Source organism: Tasmannia lanceolata, unplaced genomic scaffold (assembly GCF_043159265.1).
Source record: "Tasmannia lanceolata isolate RefF3 unplaced genomic scaffold, GAP_Taslan_0.1 ptg000018l, whole genome shotgun sequence".
NCBI lineage: Eukaryota > Viridiplantae > Streptophyta > Magnoliopsida > Canellales > Winteraceae > Tasmannia > Tasmannia lanceolata.
The window spans coordinates 13,613,902-13,634,557 of NW_027518695.1; the positions used below are offsets into that span (position 1 = coordinate 13,613,902).

The 20,656-nt window shown below is 40.2% G+C and overlaps 1 protein-coding gene across 2 annotated transcripts; it reads right to left on the reverse strand.

Annotated features, from left to right (window-relative positions):
• Nucleotides 1-1,844: 1,844 nt before the first annotated feature.
• On the reverse strand, nt 1,845-15,143 carry LOC143849462 (uncharacterized). 2 transcript variants are annotated; one of them, XM_077358470.1, is made up of 8 exons: nt 15,092-15,143; nt 14,624-14,686; nt 9,850-9,964; nt 8,919-8,958; nt 8,656-8,751; nt 5,554-5,759; nt 5,380-5,463; nt 1,845-2,508 (listed from the first exon to the last, which is right to left on the reverse strand). In XM_077358470.1, the coding sequence occupies exons 3-8, from the start codon at nt 9,954-9,956 to the stop codon at nt 2,076-2,078; spliced, it is 966 nt and encodes a 321-aa protein (XP_077214585.1). In that variant the 5' UTR covers nt 9,957-9,964; nt 14,624-14,686; nt 15,092-15,143; the 3' UTR covers nt 1,845-2,075. The 2 variants fall into 2 exon arrangements, with proteins under 2 accessions (XP_077214585.1, XP_077214586.1); XM_077358471.1 differs by lacking the exon at nt 14,624-14,686 and having other exon boundaries at nt 15,092-15,136.
• Between the last annotated feature and the right edge of the window lie 5,513 nt (nt 15,144-20,656).

Sequence of the window (20,656 nt, forward strand, 5' to 3'; positions counted from 1 at the left end):
TGTTGATGGTTGATTGTTGCCCAAACAACCTTGGCTGGTTTTTAGATCTAGGGGAACGAAAATTATGGAAAATAATATCAAATTATATTTTTCCTGAGAAAATTTTTCTATGAAAAATAAAATTCCACCTAGTGAGTTTGTAGTTTTTCTAGGAAAAATAAGGAAATGTTTTTTCCAAAAATTATTCTATGAAAAAATAAAATTCCACCAAGTGAGTTTGCAGTTTTTCTAGGAAAAATAAGGAATTTTTTTTATTTTGGCAAAAAAAAAAATCCATAGAAAATAGATTGACTAATACTGAATAATTCATTTTTCACCAAAAAAAAAAGGTAAATGATAAATGCGCCCCTTTTATTTACATGAGACAGCCAGGTGCAGTGTACGTGACAATCAGGCCCGTTGAATCCTTCCCGTGTGAAGTACATCTTAAAAAAGGGGCGGATAAATCACTTCCCAAAAAAAAATCCCCAATTCCAAACAGCCTTAGTACAGTAGGACAAGAAAGAATGTAGTGTCTCTATGACCTATTCAGTATTCACGAGGATCGCATGGAGGGAATGGGAAGGTTCAAGGAGTGTAATGATTTGTGGAAGTCATCTGGGTCGTTGAAAGATAGAAACGAGTAAATCGCCGATTGAGATAGAAATTATTTTTCTAATGAGAAAAAAACAAAGAAATTAGAGAATATTAATCAAGAAGTGGGGAAGTTATATATTTTCTATTTTTTGCCCTTTACATAATGATATGTAGTCAAGTTCATGTGATCTACCATGTTGAATTTCTTTTAGGGTGCAGATAAATTCAACCCTTTACAAGGCCCTATTTGCCCTCTGCTCCCTTTCTACATAGGGGTGGTTATTCGGTTATAACCGAACCGAAATAACCGAAACTTGATAACCGAAATAATTTCGGTAACCAAAACCGAACCGAAATTTTAAAAAACTGAACCGAAACCGAACCGATTAAAAATTCGATTATTCGGTTATAACCGAATAAACGAAAAGTGGGAGAAAAAGAGGGAAAAAAGCAAAATCTTTGTTTCGATCGGAGGGCTAGGATGATCCAATCGAAATGATTTTTTGAGCATAAACCTAATTAAGTTGTGATCAATCAAATGGATAGTTTCGATCATCCTTTGGAGTGCCCATGTCACATCTTTTTTTGAAAAAAATAATTGTTTTTGTCATTACTTCGGTTAACCGAAACCGAAACCGAATAGCCAAAAAAACCAAAACCGAACCGAAATGGAAAAAAACCAAACCGAACCGACCGAACCAATTTGGTTCGGTTATTCGGTTTTAACCGAATAATGAACACCCCTCTTTCTACAACCCTAGGGAGGCAAACAACTGAATGGTTTAGATCCAAACCGTTCATTTGTTAGGCCCCACTGTAAAAGTTGATACTGTATGGGGAAAATCATGATCATAGCAACAGTTAATGTTGTATGGGAAACAACATGATTAGACGGCTAGGATCATGTTGATGAAATTTTCATTCTAATGTAAAGCATCGTAGACTTCATGGTAGGCCCACTATTTTGTTGATCAGGACCATGCATCTGATAAATCCTATGGTAAATTTAATAGCCCAAAAACCACATCATTAAGTATCCCACCTTTCATTGATAGCACAAAAAAGGTCAGCATTCAACACCGAAAATAGCATAATAATGGATATTAGGATCATCCGATTGGTGAAAATTTTGGGCCGTTGAGATCCAACATCCGGCAAAACAGATGGAGGGCCCAGATCAACTATCAATGGGGCCCCAACAGATATCAAAGCAAATATGAAATGACAAGATGAAAGATCAAAATGCAAACCATCCATGGACACAAGAGTTTCCAAACCTAATGTAATTAACCACCATGTAATTGTAAGCAACACAGTCCAGTCCTGCAAGCAATGAAATTCCTAAAATGTTCCTCTCACCAACAGTGTTCAAAAGGTTTCCAGAAAGTAGATTTTTAGTCTGTAGACAAGTTCAAAGGGTAACAAGTAGCAGTTATAATATAAAGTTTTTAATGAAACAGGAAGCTAGATTGTTTTTTCTCACCGAAGGATATGATAATCTAGTTTGGAGGACTGGAGGGAGATTCACTGCCCCGTGGCGAACCGTGGTTATCATCATCCTCATCAGCAGGGCTCTTGCTGTCCCTTGGGCTACGGCCATTAGCCTCTGGGCTTCGGTACCTCCTGGATGGCGGAGGGCTGCTCTCCCTATCTGGGCTGATTGGGCTTCTGCTATTCTCCTGAGGGCTCTCGCTGTAATCCGACCCATCACGCTGAGCCTCTGTTCTGCGCTCCTTAGGTGGGGGGCTCTCCCTTTCACGCGGGCTTTCCTCATCGGGTGAGGGGCTGCGCTTCCTCCCTTTGGATGGGGGTGGACTCTTCTTCAGCTTTGGGCTCAGCTTCGGGCTCCTGCTGCGCCGAGGACTCCTTGATCTTGCTCTTTCCTCATGTTCGATACTGCGCTTGTCCTTCCTTGGAGGTGACCTGGATCGACTGGTGAACACAACAGCAGATTAGGTTAATACTCACTCCACTCAACTAAACCTTTGTCCCAAACGAGTTGGGGAGATTAGGTTAATGCTAAACCAAAAAAGTAAATACACTACAACAGAAGAATGCAAAGTATCAAATTTTTTTGTTGTATCTGCCTTCATTTATCCATGCATCTTTAGATCTATATATTGAAATTGGCAAAACATAAACCTCCCACTACTGTCAGATCCCTGCAAAAGAGCTGGAAAAAGACTGCCTTATGGCACAAAAACACATCCCCCTCAGAAAGTACAAGCACAGATTCTGGTTTTTACTTTACAAACCAGATATAACATAATGGAGGATAAAAGAGAGATTTGGTAGTAGCCAATTTTTTCTTGTACAAACTTGCACTGTAGCTGTAGAATATACAAGAGAAGCCCTAGTCTGGTTGTGTCAAAGAGCCCAAACAGGCCACTCATCACCATTGACCAAGGTGATCAGCAATTACAAAATCATATATAAAAGCCACCGTGCCAAGGCTCATCTCCATACTCGATATCAAGACCACTGCAGTGCAGCCACATGACAGCAATTTCCAAATCCAAAACTGAAGACTCCCACTTTCTAAAGTAGTCAATTGGAGCAACATGATATTTAATACCAGGGTCTCTAAATACTGACATAGCGAGAGCTCTACCCCGAGGCAAATAAAACAAGATGATTTCATGTGAGTGGATGCCACTATATGGAGTATGGACTAGCCTCAACAAAGCCTATTCAGGTGAATCAGACAAGACCAGGGTGATTAAAATAAGCCAGTTATCAGTTCACTCATTTTCCTACAGGTTGGCCGGCGAGGAGGGGGAAAGTAAAAACTTCAAAAAAATCTAGCAATCGGCGGCTTCCCCTAAGATCGCGGCATTTGCATGGTCTGAGGCATGTAAAAGAGTCAATACATGCGATAGCCTAAAAACAAAGGAAGTTTTCCTTAGCCAATAGATGGATCTTTGGCAAGGAAGGAGAGTCTCTTGATCATGTGCTACTTGCTACTTCATTATCCATTTTCCTTCAGCTCATGGAGGGCAATCACCAAAGGCTTGCAATGTACTGGATCTTCATCGATCAAACAAAAAAATGATTCTACATTGAACCCAAGGACAGTATGGAAAGAAGCGTTAGAACCCCTTGGGGACCTAGTACCATATGCGCTGGTATGACGTTTGCAAAGAAAAAACAAGCGAAAATTTGAAGAAAAAGAAAAGAGGTTGGGCGGGATAGTTACGGAAATCAAAAGTGAACTCATGTAGTGGGCAGGGATAGCTTCATGCTATCCTCATACACCATGGGAGACATTTTTGAGATGTTGGAAGACAGTTATTTGAGTGAAACAAAAGCTGAAAAGGGAAACAAACTGAGCCAGAGTTGGAGGCATTTTTAGAGGAAACCATGGCTGCACACTATTCTCTTTCTTTGAACTGATTGGAATATGTGATTCACGCATGCACTCTGGTGTGGTTTACAATGGTTTGCAAGAGAGCGACGAGGACCGGACCACTTATCATTGAGGGGGATTCCACATAGGTTTTGGCTTGGGCAAGTAAAATGGCAATTTGGCAACTAGAGGTTTCGGTTCATTCAGTTGGATAAAAGGATAGCAGCACAAACTATGAGAAATCCACCAACTTCTAATCATCAGCAAATCGTAGTACCAGTAGTAGTATAGTAGGCAGACTTTCACAATAGTTGAATGCCCAGAGCTAAACAATTATGGAGAGAGCCTTGGCTTTTCCAGTGAAATGAACATATCTAAGCAATTGTCGCTCTGTCAGACCATAATGAAAACGCAATTTTGGACTGTGGAATCAAAGCCAATATAATTGTTGAAATCCAAGATCTATACCAGATTTTAAACCCAAAATTTTCCCACATGAGACGGTTGGCGAATAACATTGTGGATTGCCTTGCAAAGGAGGAAGTGAAAAATGTCACGACTGAAAACACCAGATAGCTACAATATCTTATTGATGCAGGACGATCGAAGGTTGAACTAATATTTCGCTTTGACACCAAATCTTGGTCGGTCTCCCATCACTCAGACACGGGGAAATTAGAGCACACTACTTCGCTGCAACATTTGAGGCTCTCTTCCATAGGTACAGTTGGTGTGCTCTGTTCGCACAAAAACCGGCCAGATCTTAAGGCAAGGGATCAGGCCCAACGACTATTGGGAGGGAAGGCTATGAGCTTAAGAATGATGTAACTGTTAATGCATTAGTGGGATGTCTTCTCCCCGTTCTTGTCGTAATTCTGTTAGTCGTTAATAAAATCTGTCACATTCTATAAAAAAAGACCATCAGGGTGGAAGTAAACCTCAAGCAGAGCATCCCAGATACATTGGAACAGACCGGGGATGGTAGGTACTAAGAACAGACCCAAAATAGTGTCAACACTTTCCAGACAACTGATGAGCATAAATGTCAACAAAGATACCTGGTGGTAGATGCAAAGCTTTTAGACGGTAAACGACAAACATTCATAAAGGAATGGAAATAAATATAAACCACTCGAGGAAATAGAAAGCCTTTAAAACAAACCTCTCTAAGATGATTCTAAAATTCTTACACATTTGGATTTAGCAGATCCATATCACAGTAACTTATCCAAGTGTTTTGGCCCGAGATGCCTCCACTCAATAACTGCAATTTCTCAACTATGTTCACATGGTAGGATTTTTTTTTTAAATGGTAAGGTATGGTTAGGTTAGTAGCAGTTCAAGCCTGATACTTTGGAAGTAATCAAAACTACTTCCAAAAGCAATGCTTCCAACAGGAGAATAGCTGACATATGATTTCATCACATTGATTAGAGAAAAGGAGAAGGTTAACAAACCTGTAACTGCGGCTTCGGCTGTAACTTCGACTTCGGCTTCTGCCACGATGAGGAGACGGTGATCGAGAGTAACTCCGCCTGCCTCTGAAACGTTATCACACCACATCAAACAACTGAAGCATATTTATGTATTAATATACAAACAATCTAGAGGGGATTGGAATTTATAAATACTTGATATTTTTCGGACTGTTCTGGCAGTTTCTTTCAATATGGCCTCTTTCCCCACATCGATAGCATTTGTTCTTCCAGTCACCAGCTTTGCAATCTCGAGCCCAGTGGCCATCAATACCACAATTGAAGCAGCGACCTGATCCAGGAGGAGGACCTCTACCCAGATATTCTCGAGAACCTCCTCCTCCACTGGAGCCACGCGGTCCCTACATCCCGTTCAAGGTCTTAATATCATTGCCATTCGTATACACAAAGCTAAAAGGATTTTAGAATTCAAAAATAAAAGCAAGACTGCATATGAGAGGCACAAAAACAAAATTCAAGACATTGAAATTTTCTTGGTTCAGCCTCTGGGTTATGGAGCCCTAGCAGTATCAAAGAGAGAGTTCCATAAATGCATGTTTAGAATTAGAACGAAAAAAACAATTAAAAGAAGCAACACATGACTATGGCTATATCTAAAATCAAAAGCCGACACAATCAGCCAAATGCCTCATGATGCTCAAAACACTTCAAAACCTTACTACCCCAACCCCCCCAATCCCATCTGCAAGAAAATAATAAGTTAAACCAAGACAGGAAAAAGGAATTTACCACTGCCACCGTACATAACTCGGAATAATTAAAGATCAATTAAATTATGTTTACACACAAATTAAAGAAGTCGTTATCTCAAAAGTGGCTAGAAAAAAATATGTGTGTGTGTGTGGTTTAGGCTAAAGGAAATTTAAGACATGTAGAATCCTCTCTGTCCATGCTTAATTGTAATATTTTGAGATTTTTAATGTTGAAAATCTAATTACCTGACATAAAAATGCAAGTTAAGATACCTAACTAGTAAATTATTTCAGTTCCAAGATACTTTTGCATAGGCATTTCCACATGCTTGAGAACTACCCAAGTACCCAACTTCCCAAAAACTACTGCTTGATGCTCCAGATACTGCTTCTAGGATCTAGAAACTCTGGACATATTGAACACAAACATACCTAAGAATTGGATACCAGATAGAGATCAGACACTATTTTAAGCAATATAGGACCTTTTTTCGAAGATTAAAAAAAACAGTTAATCTCACCCTCAGAATTTGAAGATGAATAAGTTAGTAAATGTGAGGTGGTACTGTTTTGCCTAACACGGGGAGTTAATTCTCATAACAGTCAAGTGCAGTATGCTAAATGCTCAGTTCCTTCACAGGATTACAAAGTTGTTCTGAGGAATTTGGGTGGGGCGGGGCTGGCCTAATCACGCAAGTACTCCATCCAACCTACATTGTTGGATGGATTCTATTTGCTCAAACAGGCCTAGCTCATCCCGCCGAAAGAATTTCTACAATTTTTCAATTGCAAAAAAATAGATACATCATAGAGGTTGGAATGTTCCTGAAGTAACACAACAGTTTCAAGTTTCAAGTTTCAAGTTTCAAGTTTTAACTTAAGGCCCAGGTTTTCATACCTCAGAAGGCAATCTTGCCTACCCTAGCAGGTCACAGTCTCAGAAAGTGCCACTCAATAATGTCCTTTTAGGTGTCATAACAAACTGTGGCATCATAAATTATCAAAACAAGGGCAGTAAATAATCATTCTCATCCCCAATTCTTGGAGGTGGAGGACCAATATTCATGCGCTCTCTGCACCAAAGGTGATACAACCGCACCAGCTAAGTATGAATATTGTCAAAGAAACACTAATGGGGTTGAAAGAAATGCATACAAATCATGATAGAAATCGCAGAAGCATTCACGAAATAAATGAATAATCTGTAGAAACGCAAATATCAAAGTAATGAAATTCAAAAACGAATTGGTTGGATTCTATGATTTGTGGACACAGACACGAGTGTCACGTGTTGACACTGACGCGGAGTGTCGGACATGGCAAACCCCCATAATTTAGAAACAGAGACACGACTAAAATAGAAAGTGTATATAATCATAGTGTCGATATGGATTTGGGTGTCGAGTTTTGACATGGATATGAGTTGTCTGACATGGAAACATCTAAAAATCTAGAAATTGTGACACGTACGTACATATAGAATTATTGTTTATTACACAAATATGTGTCCACACACCCACATTAACTAACACTCCTACCAATACAATTAAAAGTGTCCAAAGGAGTGTGGACACGAGTGTCGTTCCGGACACAGCAGGACACGTGTGTCAGCAGCAAATTCAAAGTGTCGGCTAAATCATAGGTTGCATTGTAGCATGCGGCTGGCCACCATTATTATCAGATTTGTTTTGGATGCCTTGATAAAATAAAGATTTTTTTTTTTTTAAAGTCAAAACCGTTCTAAAAAACGAATGAAGTCCTTGAATTGACATATTCCACTTCTATTAGAAATATTTGATACTACTGAATTTGAGGAATCTATATCATACACACAAACAATACTTTGAAATATGCATCCAGTGACCATTAACTCTTTTTTTTTTGAATGATGAGTGAGCAATAACTTTATTATGAACGACCCATCAGAGAGAGAGCAATAGGACGATAAAATAAAAGAGCTTCCTAGCTATCTGAAAGAGAACAAGGAGTTTACTTTCCCTGAACAATAAGTCAACTGAAACTTGAACCTTAGAGCAAGTTTACGAAGCGACCCCTAAAGAGCAAGTGACAGTATCACAGCACCTATAGGTGATCAACTGGCATTCTCTCTGCTCACAAACTGAAGTTACAAGTGTTAGTTAAACAGATCAGCTATCCTAAGCTGCTGGAGTTGTAGTAGATGCCTTCCCCGCACCCGTGTATACCTTGTCAGTCATATCGATAAGTCCATTGTCTGCTCTTTAATATGAACGGTCCATCAGAGAGAGCATTTGGCCTTAAGTTAAAACTTCTGAGGTATGCATGGACTTCTTCTAAGGCATGCACGGTTCTCTAAACATTTTTTGCAAGGATAAAATATTTATAAAGGATTCATTATTTGCTAAGCATTATCATATTGTGCACCATATTAACATACCCGTAACTTTACATGTAATTTAACCAGACCAGTCACGGCATTGACAAAATAGTAATTGAACAATCTACTAATAACAAAATTGCACAAAAGAAAAAATAGAAAGCAAAATACAAAGAATAAGAAACTCACCCCCTTCGCAAATTCCACAAGGATACGACTTCCATCAAATTCCCGGCCATTTAAGCTGTACCTTGCATCATCTGCATCTCGAGGATCACTGAATTCCTGTTGACAGTCCCAATAACAAGAAAAAGCACGGAAGAGGCTCATACCTGAACAATTAAAATGGACGCATACCCCCCTATAGAGGTAACTTGATAACAAAATATTAATCATCAAATTAAGACACAAAAATAATGTAGAGGTAGTAAATAGAGTGCAGATGTACATACAATAAAGGCGAAGTCGTGCTTCAAATCCACATCTCGTACTCTGCGGAAACGGTTTCCAGAAACAGTAAGGCCATCATGACTTAAGTACCGAAGGGTATGATACTTCGCCCCTCCAAAGATGAACTAAACACCACTTTGTCATTGTTGGCATTTCCATAAAAACACGCAATAATTACAGAAAGAATCGCCAAAGTCTCCTATAAATTCTGCAAGATTAGCCACCAAATCCACCAAGGGCACCCTCTCACCATAGACCTCCAGGTTAGGCAAAAGCCCAGAAACCTTCAACAAGATCATTCAAGTTAAAACACACGACACCTGGAGGTGCAACCTTCTCACACTGTAACATAAAGAATAGAGAACGTAAATCCTAGCACAAAAGCTGGCTTGGGAACGGCCTAACTGTCTCCTAACACCTCAGTGTGAGATCCCCTACAGACACTGGATTGCTATAAATCCAACGAATGGCTATCATCAATTCCATCATCGACACAAAGAATCACCTAATGCAAAGAAAGCAATTGGCTGTGACCAAAGAATATGTGGCCGCCAAATGACTTCAATCAGCCAAAATCGTATGAAGGTGCAACTTAATGCGCGATTATAAGAAGAAAAACATATAATTAAAAATACACACGTTTTAAAACAAATGCATGGGATAACAAGTCCTTACTATGTTAAATATTTACATTAGAAACATGAACATTCAAAAGATCTAGATGGAATTAAGAGTGAAACTGCAACAAATGAAGAGTGAATAAAAAGCGACGGAGACCAAAACAATAAGGGATTTGTTGAGTACTTTTGATCTGAGGTGAAAGGATGATATCGCGTGTGCAACACTACCATGAAAGACACGAAGAGCCATCATAACAATCTTGTGGGCTACATAACCAATCCAAGAAGTTTAACATAGGAGTGGCGGTATTACCTTCCATATCTGCTGAAAAGATCTTCTAGGTCACGTGAACGTGTACGAGAAGACAATCTCCCAACATAAAGGCGTGTACTACCATAGCGATCTTCATAGCGAGGCATTTTTTGCACTGCAACCATTAAAAGACTAACATGTTAATGTCATAATTCAAACAAAATTGATTTGGAATGTATTAAGGACTTCTAAGCCAAACTAAAATCAAAACAAAAGTACTCAAACAGAGAACGGTACCGTTCCCACTAGAAATAACAATAAAACGTACAAATATAAGTCATGCTCTGGATTTTTTATCGATAAGAAAGCGTGAATGAAACATAAATTTTAATTGATTTGAAATAAGAGATGCAAACATACGACGTTAATTAAATACTTGAATGAAGGTCCGTGAAAAGTTCATGCTCATTGTGAACTAGATAATGCACCTAAATAGAACTTCAAAGACAGTCAACTAAACCATGTAAAAGAACACAAAATTACCACCCAATAAACAAGAGTTTACCATATACGTTCTGGAGGAGACAATACCAGTATGATATAGACTAAACGTGCATTGCTGCTTTCTAGACACAATGGCAACAAAAAAACTGAAGAAAGAAATGAAAAGTGGACTGTTAAATATTTCCCATACATTGAAAATGAGAAGAACAACTGCAACCAATCACCGTAAACTCTGAGGAGTCAGGGTCGTGGGACGAGCTGTGAGAAGACACAGCAGACATGGAAAACGAAAAGAAAAAGCTACTAATGAGAGCCTACCTACGGATCCGAGGAGAAAAAGGGAATAAAGCTGAGAAAAAATCCGAGAGCAGCCCACACACGGACTGAGGGACGGAATCATAGAAGCACGAAGCGGGTGAGAGGGCGGATGCGGATGCGGGAGCGGGGAAGCGTGGGCGTCTAGAAGAGTCTAAGGTTGGGAGCATCGTGTTAATGTAATATTTTTATCATGTCTTTCAGAACTCAAGTACATAAAAAATAGTAATTTTTAACTATCTTATATAATCTTTCAAAATTTAAGTACATCAAAAGTAGTAATTTCTATCCGTCTTCATTTTCATGTCCTCCTTCCTCATGCCTTCTGAAGATTTGCCTCTGTGATTTCTCCAATGAAGTACTTTGAACAATTGAAGGAGTCTGATGCAAGTAAGCTAGTGAGGGGGTTACTAATGGAGTAATAGGAGTGGTTTCCATCTCTTCGGGATCACGCTCCCTGTAAGCTCCTTCCTAAGGAGCGCCGAATCGAGGTTCCGAGTAGGGAGCGGCACCCCGGGGGAAGATTCATGCTTCTAAGGACGGAATATGTCACTGACCGTAAACTCTGAGGAGTCAGGGTCGTGGGACGAGCTATGAGAAAACCCAGTAGACATGAAAAAAAGAAAAGAAAAAGAAAAAGCTACTAACGAGAGCCTACCTAGGGATCCGAGGAGAAAAGGGGATAAAGCAGAGAAGAAATCCGAGAGCAGCCCCACACAACTCAAACGCCCAAAAAATTTTAAGAGACTGCAAAAAGGTAAGAAAAATGACTACCAAGCCCCTCGGAAAAATGACAAGCAGGAGAAAATTCCAACCAACAGCTTAGATGAAGGGCCACTTGGAAACCGAAGCGGTGATCCCCAAAGGTGTTGCCACGTCACGATTTCAGTGGAGCTCGAAAGGGCGCGAATCTCAAGAGACAAAGAGACTGATGGTGCATGCTGTCAGGGTCCACGTGACCAGACTGACAACTGTACTACATGTATCCATAGGGTGATGGTTACACCACTCGGCCCGAGACAATATGCAGCAACCTACTTAATACCATGGTTTTAAATTTGGGTTTCGACTAAAATTTCGGACTTATCCGAAACCGAAATTTCAGCCAAAATCCCGAAATTTCGGGCAAATTTTGGTATTAACGCGTGAAATGTCGGTTTTTTTGGACAAAATTTCGATGGAAATTTTCGATCAGAATTCTTTAACGGAATAAAAAATTAATATTTTATTATAAATTTCGCCAAAATTCCCAAAATTTACATTTCAATTTCGGTATGTTTCGGTTTCGTTCCTCACTAAAATCCGAAATTTCGGTGGATTTCGGTTGAAATTTTAAACCATGCTTAATACGGCAAGGTGTAATCGAGCAACCTAGCAAGCCATGACACGTGTGCAAACACCAGGCAAAAAGCAACATAAGAATCCATTTAAATCTTCATTCTAACAACAACTCGTCGTCTACATCTTAGATGCCCAAAGAAAGAAAAGGTTAACAAAGCACACGAGCACTCGGGAGGGCAGGGCCACCGACGCAACGACAATGACGGTGCCCGCCTTTCAATGTGGAGCGGACGCAACATTCGGGGGAAACGCCTGGAGCAGTACCACAACAAGTACCACAGCCAACGATTCCACCACGCCATGGAGGCGGCCCTCGGTCCTGCTCGACAACTCATCATCTTCTCTCTGCGAGTAGCAACCTTCTTCTCCCCAGCGGCCAGGCGGGCGGCTATGCATTTGCTACGGCGTGGGGCTTCATGTGGAGGCTCCGAAGAACTGACCGAAATGGGACTCCCAGGATCCATGACTGTCCCAGATGAGATTTGTAGAGGCCCACAGCAGTCCCCTTTTATAGAGCGGAGCGACGTGCACAACGGTCAACCATCCGGGAAACAGACCGACACAACGATTAGCTTCCCGGGAAGTGAATTGGAGCTCCATTACTGCGGGAAACGGACCGTCGGCCGCTCGCACATTCAATACAACATCAAAAATCAGAGAAGCACTGAGGATTCTCCTCAGCCTCGGGATTGGGGGCAAGTGATGAGGGTAGAATATGCACCGCCCACCTGGCCGTCCACATAAGCAAAACCTACACAGCCTGGTGGGCCCTCACACACCCACGCGCCTCCACTCTACTGGCCCAGCAGTCTTATCAACCTGTCACCTAAGTAAAAGTAACCCCCCTCCTATAAATACCCACCATTCCCCACCAGATAAGGGGAGACCACTTATTACAAGTTATATTATATGTCGCCATAAGTCGACTTGTTACTGACTTGACCGTAGGAGGGCCAACCTCGGGACCCACAACCCGGGCTGACCTCTGGACCTCTTACCCATTCTGGTAGTCCACCCATACAGGATTGGTCCTACTAGTCAGGAGCCAGGAGTAATGAAACTACCCCCTTCTTCTCTTTATCACTTCATTATTCGTTGTGATCTGTGTTTGCTTGTTACGCTACGACGAACGACTCAGAAGAAACCTACGCGGTTTCGCCTCCAACCCGAGACGACGCGACATCTAAGGTTTCAACGAACGACTCGGAAGAAACCTACGCGGTTTCGTCTCAAACCAGAGACGACACAAAACCTCTTAAGGTTCCAACTAAGGACTCGGAAGAAACCTACGCGGTTTCGCCTCCAAACCGAGACGATGTGAAACCTCTTAAGGTTTCAACGAACGAGACGAGGTGAAACCTCTTGATGTTTCAATGAATGACTCGGAAGAAACCTACGCGGTTTCGCCTCCAACCCGAGAAGATGTGAAACCTCCCGTAGGTTGCTGGAGCGGCCTGCGACGCGGCCGGGGGCGCAGGAGAGGGCGCAAGGACTGCGGACAGGGGGCGGTGGAGGTAGAGCCACCTGTTGCCCCTTTTTTGCTCGGCCGCTTCCAATCGTTAACAATCTTCTCGAGCTCCGAGAAGTCCAACGGTCCCGTACCTGTCATCTCTGCAAAAGGGACCCTCGATCAGTGCCTCTATGAATGGTCAACCAGAAGAAACGAAAACAGAACTGAGGACGAAGGCTCACCCCATATCAAGACAAGGAACAAACTGGCCTCGGCCAGGGCTTGCTCCAAAAGGAGGACGTGTACCGACTGAGCCCCGGAGATCACGGCGAGAAGCTTATTTTTTGTCTCGAGCAGCTCAGCCAACGGCACGAAACTATTCATTTGCGTGACCTTTGCACGCCTCCAGTCGGTCGGTGCTCCCCAGGACTCCTCAACCCGTACAAAAAAGAAATGATGTTTCCACTCGTGGATGGAGGAAGGAGCATCTAAAATTAGCTTCAACTTCCTCCTCGACCGGACGTAAAGCCAGGCTCGATCCGAGGGATGCACCTTAACCAAAAAAACGTATGGACCAAATCGTAATCGACTGGATAGCCCTCCCTTTTCGCCAGCGGCACAAAACCAAGAATTTGGCACCAGGAGTTGGGAACAAATCATAATCTCACAGACTGAGGGGCGGAATATGTCACTGACCGTAAACTCCGAGGAGTCAGGGTCGTGGATGAATACATCTTTTGGTCACTCGTAGAAACGATCAACCTCTTCTGGATCATCTAAAGCTATTGTAGTCATCAAACAGCGGGGAAAGTGAAGACTCTCCCTTCCCAATACCTTAGCCCAGCTAGATCCTCAAGGAAATAACAAATTAAACTCCTTACGCTCGAAATTTTATGCTTAGTAGAAGATCAAAAGACCCCAGCTGAAAATGAATTTCAAGCCAATACAAGCACCCAATAACTTAACTAGCAGATTTCAAAACAAGCTTCTCCACATTAATACCATGGAAGGGAAAACCTCCCTAACACAACGAAATTTGCGAAAAACGTGAAATTTTCATAGATCAATACTCCTCATCCAAGTTCATACACATTCAGAATCTCAATTCAGTAACTCAGAAAATCATGAAAGCAGAATCCCAAATGCAGTAGATACATACACACATGTTTGATGAAGCATACAAAACAACACCCATAAGAAAAACAATAAAAACCAATCGTTTACCAAACGAATCTGATCCCGAGCAAAGAAATTCTATCGAACTGTGATGATGTAGTGTAACAACACCTATAGGGAGAAAAATCGGAAAACCAAACATTAAACTCTATCAAAAGCCATAAAGCTCAAAGATCTACACTCAAACATGCATAAATGGTTAATCTGTATAAAAAAAATCTCTCCAATTGCTGAATTTTCTAATCCAAGAACCACCTCAACAATAGATTTACGGTGATATCAATAAAAACAGATCAAGGCGTCCAAATAAATGTATGCTCAAAATCAAGTATGAGTTTAACAGTCAAACCATGAAAAACAGATCTTATTACTTGGAAATCCTACAGAAACCGAGTTGAAAATCGAAAAACAGCATGACAAATCAGGAAAAAAGATTACCCTAAAAAGATGGAAGAAAAGCAATATCTATTTCGGAAGAGCAGATCATCTGTTGTGAAAGGAAAGTAAAATTCATACCTTAAAAAAAAAACGGAGAAAACCCTAGATTTTTTTTTCTTCTGGGGGCTGCTTTTTACTCTCGCTAAATATATATAGACAGAGTAGATATTACTGGGCGGTCAAGATGTGTTGTACGTAAATCAACGGTTCAAAATCAACAAGAAAAAATTGATGACAGATGCCCCCACAGCGGCATTTTGATAATAGCACTACTTTGTTTTGCGGTTTCATTATATATGGCTAAAACGTAGGGTTGAACTCGGGTCGGGCGGGCCTGGTTTTCCAAAACCTAACCCTACCCGAGAATTATCTCGGGTCGGGTTTTCATTTTTTGGCGTAGGATAGTGACTACTTTCAAAGATTGTAGAAAAAGACAAATCTTCACACCAAAAATTTTTAAATTTATGTCATCCAGTGTACAACTTTAAGAATGACACTATATTTTCACATAACAGACATGATCACCTCAATCAAAACAATTGTATCAATATATTAGAAAATAATTTTCTATGTTATTCAAGAGATATTTAAGAAAGTCACAGTGCACCCATATGAGTCGGGTCGGATTTCAAGTTTTCTTTCTTAAAACCTGGCCCTACCCAAGATTGAGTTGGGTTTTCCAATTTAAAACCCGACCCAGCCCAAGACCGAGTTGGGTTTTCCAATTTAAAACCCGACCCTACCCAAGACCCATGATTTCTAAACCCGACCCAAGTTGCAACCCTATTAAAAAGTGAAAAACAATGTGAGTGGGGTCATTATCAAAATATGGTAATGGTACAGTCGGCCCCACAAAAGATATCCTCTCTCTCTAGGCCATGTTTTGGGCCTTTTGGCTACCATGACAGAATATTCCATGGAATATATGTGGGGCCACTTGTGAGAGATGGGCAGGGGAATGAGGAGATTTGAGAGGATGGGAGTGAGGGGAGGATGAAAAAACTCCTTAAAAACCAGGAAATTAAAAAATCTATTAATAGGAAAAAAAATTTCATTAGTTTTAAAGGAATTGTTTATGCTATCCCGAGTCATGCATCTTCATCTCACTCCTTCTCCATCCCTCTCAACAATTAACCCACGAATATTTCACGGAATAACTTTTATTGGTTGCCATGCATAGCCTAAATACTTCTAGCTCTTGTGGGAAGCTGTTTGCATGTATGGAAAATTTGTTCAGCATTTTTCCTTGAATAATAAAATTTTGATTGTTTGGTAAACTTATTTTGCATGGAAAAAATTACAAGTTTGGAAATTTTCTTGGACTTTTAAGGAAAATGGCAACTTACTGGACACTAAAATTTTATTTTCATGAAAAATATTCTCAACTCAACTAAGCATTTGTCGCAAACTTGTTGGGGTCGGCTAATGAATCCTTTAGAAAATTTCATGAAGAAGGTGAAAAAAATCTACCCGGCTCAAATTGACTAAGTCTAATCCTGACAATAGTTGGATTCGTCTACATGAAAAATATTACTTTTCATAATTTTCTTTAGCTATTTACTTCCCCAAGATGAACTCACCTTCGGTTACACATTTTAATTGGCCTCTATGAGCTTTTTTTGGGGAATTATAACAGCCTTTGACAGGTGGTTAAACAATACAAAACAGAGTGAGTTCACTTTCGGGAATGACCCGTGAAGACAGGCGATGTTCTTTTTCAAACTATCCATGAGCGTCTAAGTGATCTCTCAGACACACTGGACGATGATATCTGATAATTAATGGCTCGACATAATCCTACTCCAATGTCGGGGTTACACATCATGCATGATAGCCTAATTTCATAACAACAAGATGGGTATTGGGTTAGGCAGCAGGAAGAAGGTTCGACCTGATCGTAGACCACCCTTATCAGAATCGTTACTTTATTTTTAACTGGTTCGCCCTTTCTTCGCATATGACTTACAAGTTACAAGGGCTACATCCAGGGGTCTACCTAGACCAGCCTATTCCCGAGAGAGCTAATTTCTATCAACACAATAGGTTGTGGGAGACTTTGATAAGTAGTTACTCCATGTTCGAGTTCTCAGTCCCCCCTTTGAAGTAAGTTCGAATATGTGCAATCGACACTTTTTATCTTGTAGTCCATGATAAAGGGACCCCTAGGTCATGGTCCCATAAAACACAGACATCACATCCGTCGAAGATCAATGGTTTATATTCTCTTACAATCTTGAATGAGTCTCGATGGACCAAAGGGCTAGGATACTACGATCAAGGTGGGAGCAACCAGAATGGACTGGATTTGTGCTTTGCAGACTAGTAAAAATGCACGTGCACAATACATTTTGCGTAAGACTAACCACAAATTAATTAATGGCCTAAAAATAGCTGTAAAACCTACAGAAGTGAACTTTATGCATTTAGATAGGCATAAGCAGAAATGAAATTTTTTTACGATAAAGACCATTTGACATGTGAATTGGTACAAACATTTAGCATAAGTAAACCCTAAGACAATGTGATTAAAAAGACTTCACAAAGGAGATTTATATTAATTAACCTACAATAAAGTTGAGAGCTTATTTCTTAGATGGATGCACATAAATAAAAGAAAAAGAAATATCGAAGAAAAAATGTAAATATTGGCGTATAAATAAATAAAAGTAAAATTTTCAAAAGAAAAAAGAAGAAGTATGAGAGACATAAATTTGCAAGTCACTAAATAACTAAATGATGTGTTAATATGAAGATGACAAATTAAGAAGAAAGTAAATGTAAACTACAAAATATACCTGCTTAGTTTTGCCAAAAAGTAGAGTTTCACAATCATTCATTGCCAATGCATTGACCGATTTTTTATCCCCTTTGGCAGAGATTGGACTGCATCTATGTCAATGAATCTATGTCCTTGAGATATGGTACCAGTTGTTGACTACCTCAACTCAAGCCGGGTTGTTTTGGATTTTGAGAAGCAATAGTGAGTCACCAATAATCAGTTTGTAACCCACAATCGGTTCTTAAAATCCAAACCAAACAGGGACTAACAATTAACAAAGGGAAATGTTATCCGCACTACTATATCTTGATGATCACACTCCTCACTTTATTAAAGTACGGTATGGCCCGCACCATAGGATTATCCAAACCATCTATTGTGGACTATGGAAACTGTTTCAATGTTGAAAAAGAAAAACACATATACAGAACTTCTTCAGATGGAACCCAAATTCGGGTTTCGGGTCGGGTCGGGTTGCCCGACAGCCCAACCCGACTCGACCCGATTTCCAATTCGGGTTTATTTTTCCCAACCCAACCCAACCCGATTTGCAAAAAAGCTTAACCCGATCCAACCCAAATTCAAGTTGAACCCGTCAGGTTCGGGTTGAATCCAACCCGCGTGGGAACATCCAAGTAACAACGATGGTTTCAAATTATATATGGTGCTAATGTCCTCACTACCATATTTTGTAATGGCACTACTCACCGTATTTTGATGATCGCACTCCTCACTTTATTAAAATGTACGGTATAGCCCATACCATAGGATTATCCAAACCGTCCATTAGATGGTCCACTGCCTACATAGGTGGTGCCCTAAAAATAATTTACATAGGTTGATCCGAACCCTCCGATCTATAGAGGGTTATAGGTTGATCCAAACCGTCCATGTGATGGAACACAACATCAATCGGTTGTGCCCATAAAATCATTTCCATAGGCTGATCCTAGCCCTCCAATCGATATAGGTTTCCATAATTGTTGTTACTCTTAAGGTGCCCGGAATCCGTCAATATTTTGCAAGTGTCCTGCACGAGTAATATCAAGTACTTCTTTCGTCATTGTCATATGTCTTTACCTCTTCTCGGAACTTTTTTCCGTAATCGTCATAGACAGGTACCCGTGTCGGTACTTTTCGTATGTGGATTACGATTTTACCCTAAAGAGGTAATATCATAACGTTTTATTGAAGAGAATAGGCATAATACAACCGGGATATAGGCAAAGGGTGGAAGACATTAACCCATCATTTTGCCTTTATATATAATAGTTAGAAGTTAGATTAGATTACATTAGATTAGATTAATGAATTAGATTGTGTTCATGTGTGTTCATGCGGCCCATGTGGGGCCAAGAAAATGGCTGTTAGGAACTATCCGAAAGCCATTGTTTTTTAGCATTTTCATTGACTTCCAGCAAAAGTTAATAAAAAAAGACAAGTGCTCTGGAAATTGACAAAATAGATTATAAAAAATAATACAAGAACGTCATATATTTATTTAGAGAAAGAAATCAGGTATATTAGATGCTTATGGTGCTATAATAAAGAGATAATTTAATAGGAGACGACCTGGTTTTAGAAATGTTACGAATTTTGAAGTTTTGTTACAAAAATGTATTTATTGATTTTTTTAGGCGACTGATATCGGCACTGCAATGCTTTAATAATTGCACAAACTCAACTTGCCTTTTTGGGAACAATGATAACCACTGGAATTGGCACTGCAATCATCAAAACATGGTAGTGACAATATCAGTGGCCTTTGTTTATCCTTTTTGGCCGGTGTGTTTGGACTGTGGGAATCATGAATCGGTATCACATTCCAATCCAATTCCAATTCCCCATTAGTAAACTGAATAACAAGGGAGATCTAGGTTGTTGATGCGCTGGTCAATTGAAACAAAGGGATTTCTTTCAGACTAAGCCACAAACAGTTTAAGATGGACCCAACAGTACCTTTAACAAATGGCAACAACACAAACAGAAGGCATGAATCTTGAAGCCCAACATTACAAACACCACAACATGCATTTTCATTCCTTTAAAATGGACAAATCATCCTTCATCTGAACTTCCATAAGGGTAAGGCAGCAAGGAATGGTCTTGTTCGAGCGAAGGCAGCAAGGAAAGCCTTAGGATCTGGAATTAATGTAAATTCTCAGCACTATACTGTCCTTTGTTCCGAGCCATTTAACAAACCATTTATCAAGAAAAGGATTGGTTGCAAGTTTCATGTCTGTTGCAAACAGGCATTCCAGCAAGCAGTCGGACGCCGATATAGAAACAAAGTTTCATGTCCTTTTCATTGAAACAGAGTCCAGCTAGCGGATTTGGGCTTCTAAGTGAAAATCAGAACACAAAGTCTCTGTAGCACGCAACAGAGTTGACGATTTCATTAGCTCACCAATCTCTTCAGAACCACATGCATGCAAAGCAAGTTCTATTAAAAAAATTCAACATGCAACAAAATGGCACATGAGGCTCTGATGGGAATCGATTACGGTTCCATTCAATGGAATCCAAGTCCATGTAAGCCTCTTCTGTCAACTCAAAACCGTGGGTGATTGCTGTCCAAAGTTTTTAGCAGTTTCCAAAGAGGACCAAAGCTTTGACATTTGCACTACCATTTTTTGATAATAAGACAAATTCACCTTGTCTTTTCCTTGTATAATAAACAGCTGAGAGTTTTTTGGCAATTGTAATAGGCTTTTGACATCTAATGAAAGAATAAAAAGACGAGGTGGGTATGTTCCATTATCAAAACATGGTAGTGGGAAGATCAGTAACCTAAGAAAAATTGGCAAGGCATATGCAGCCAATAGAAGAAGACATGAAGTAATCCGACACAACCAAGAGAAAAA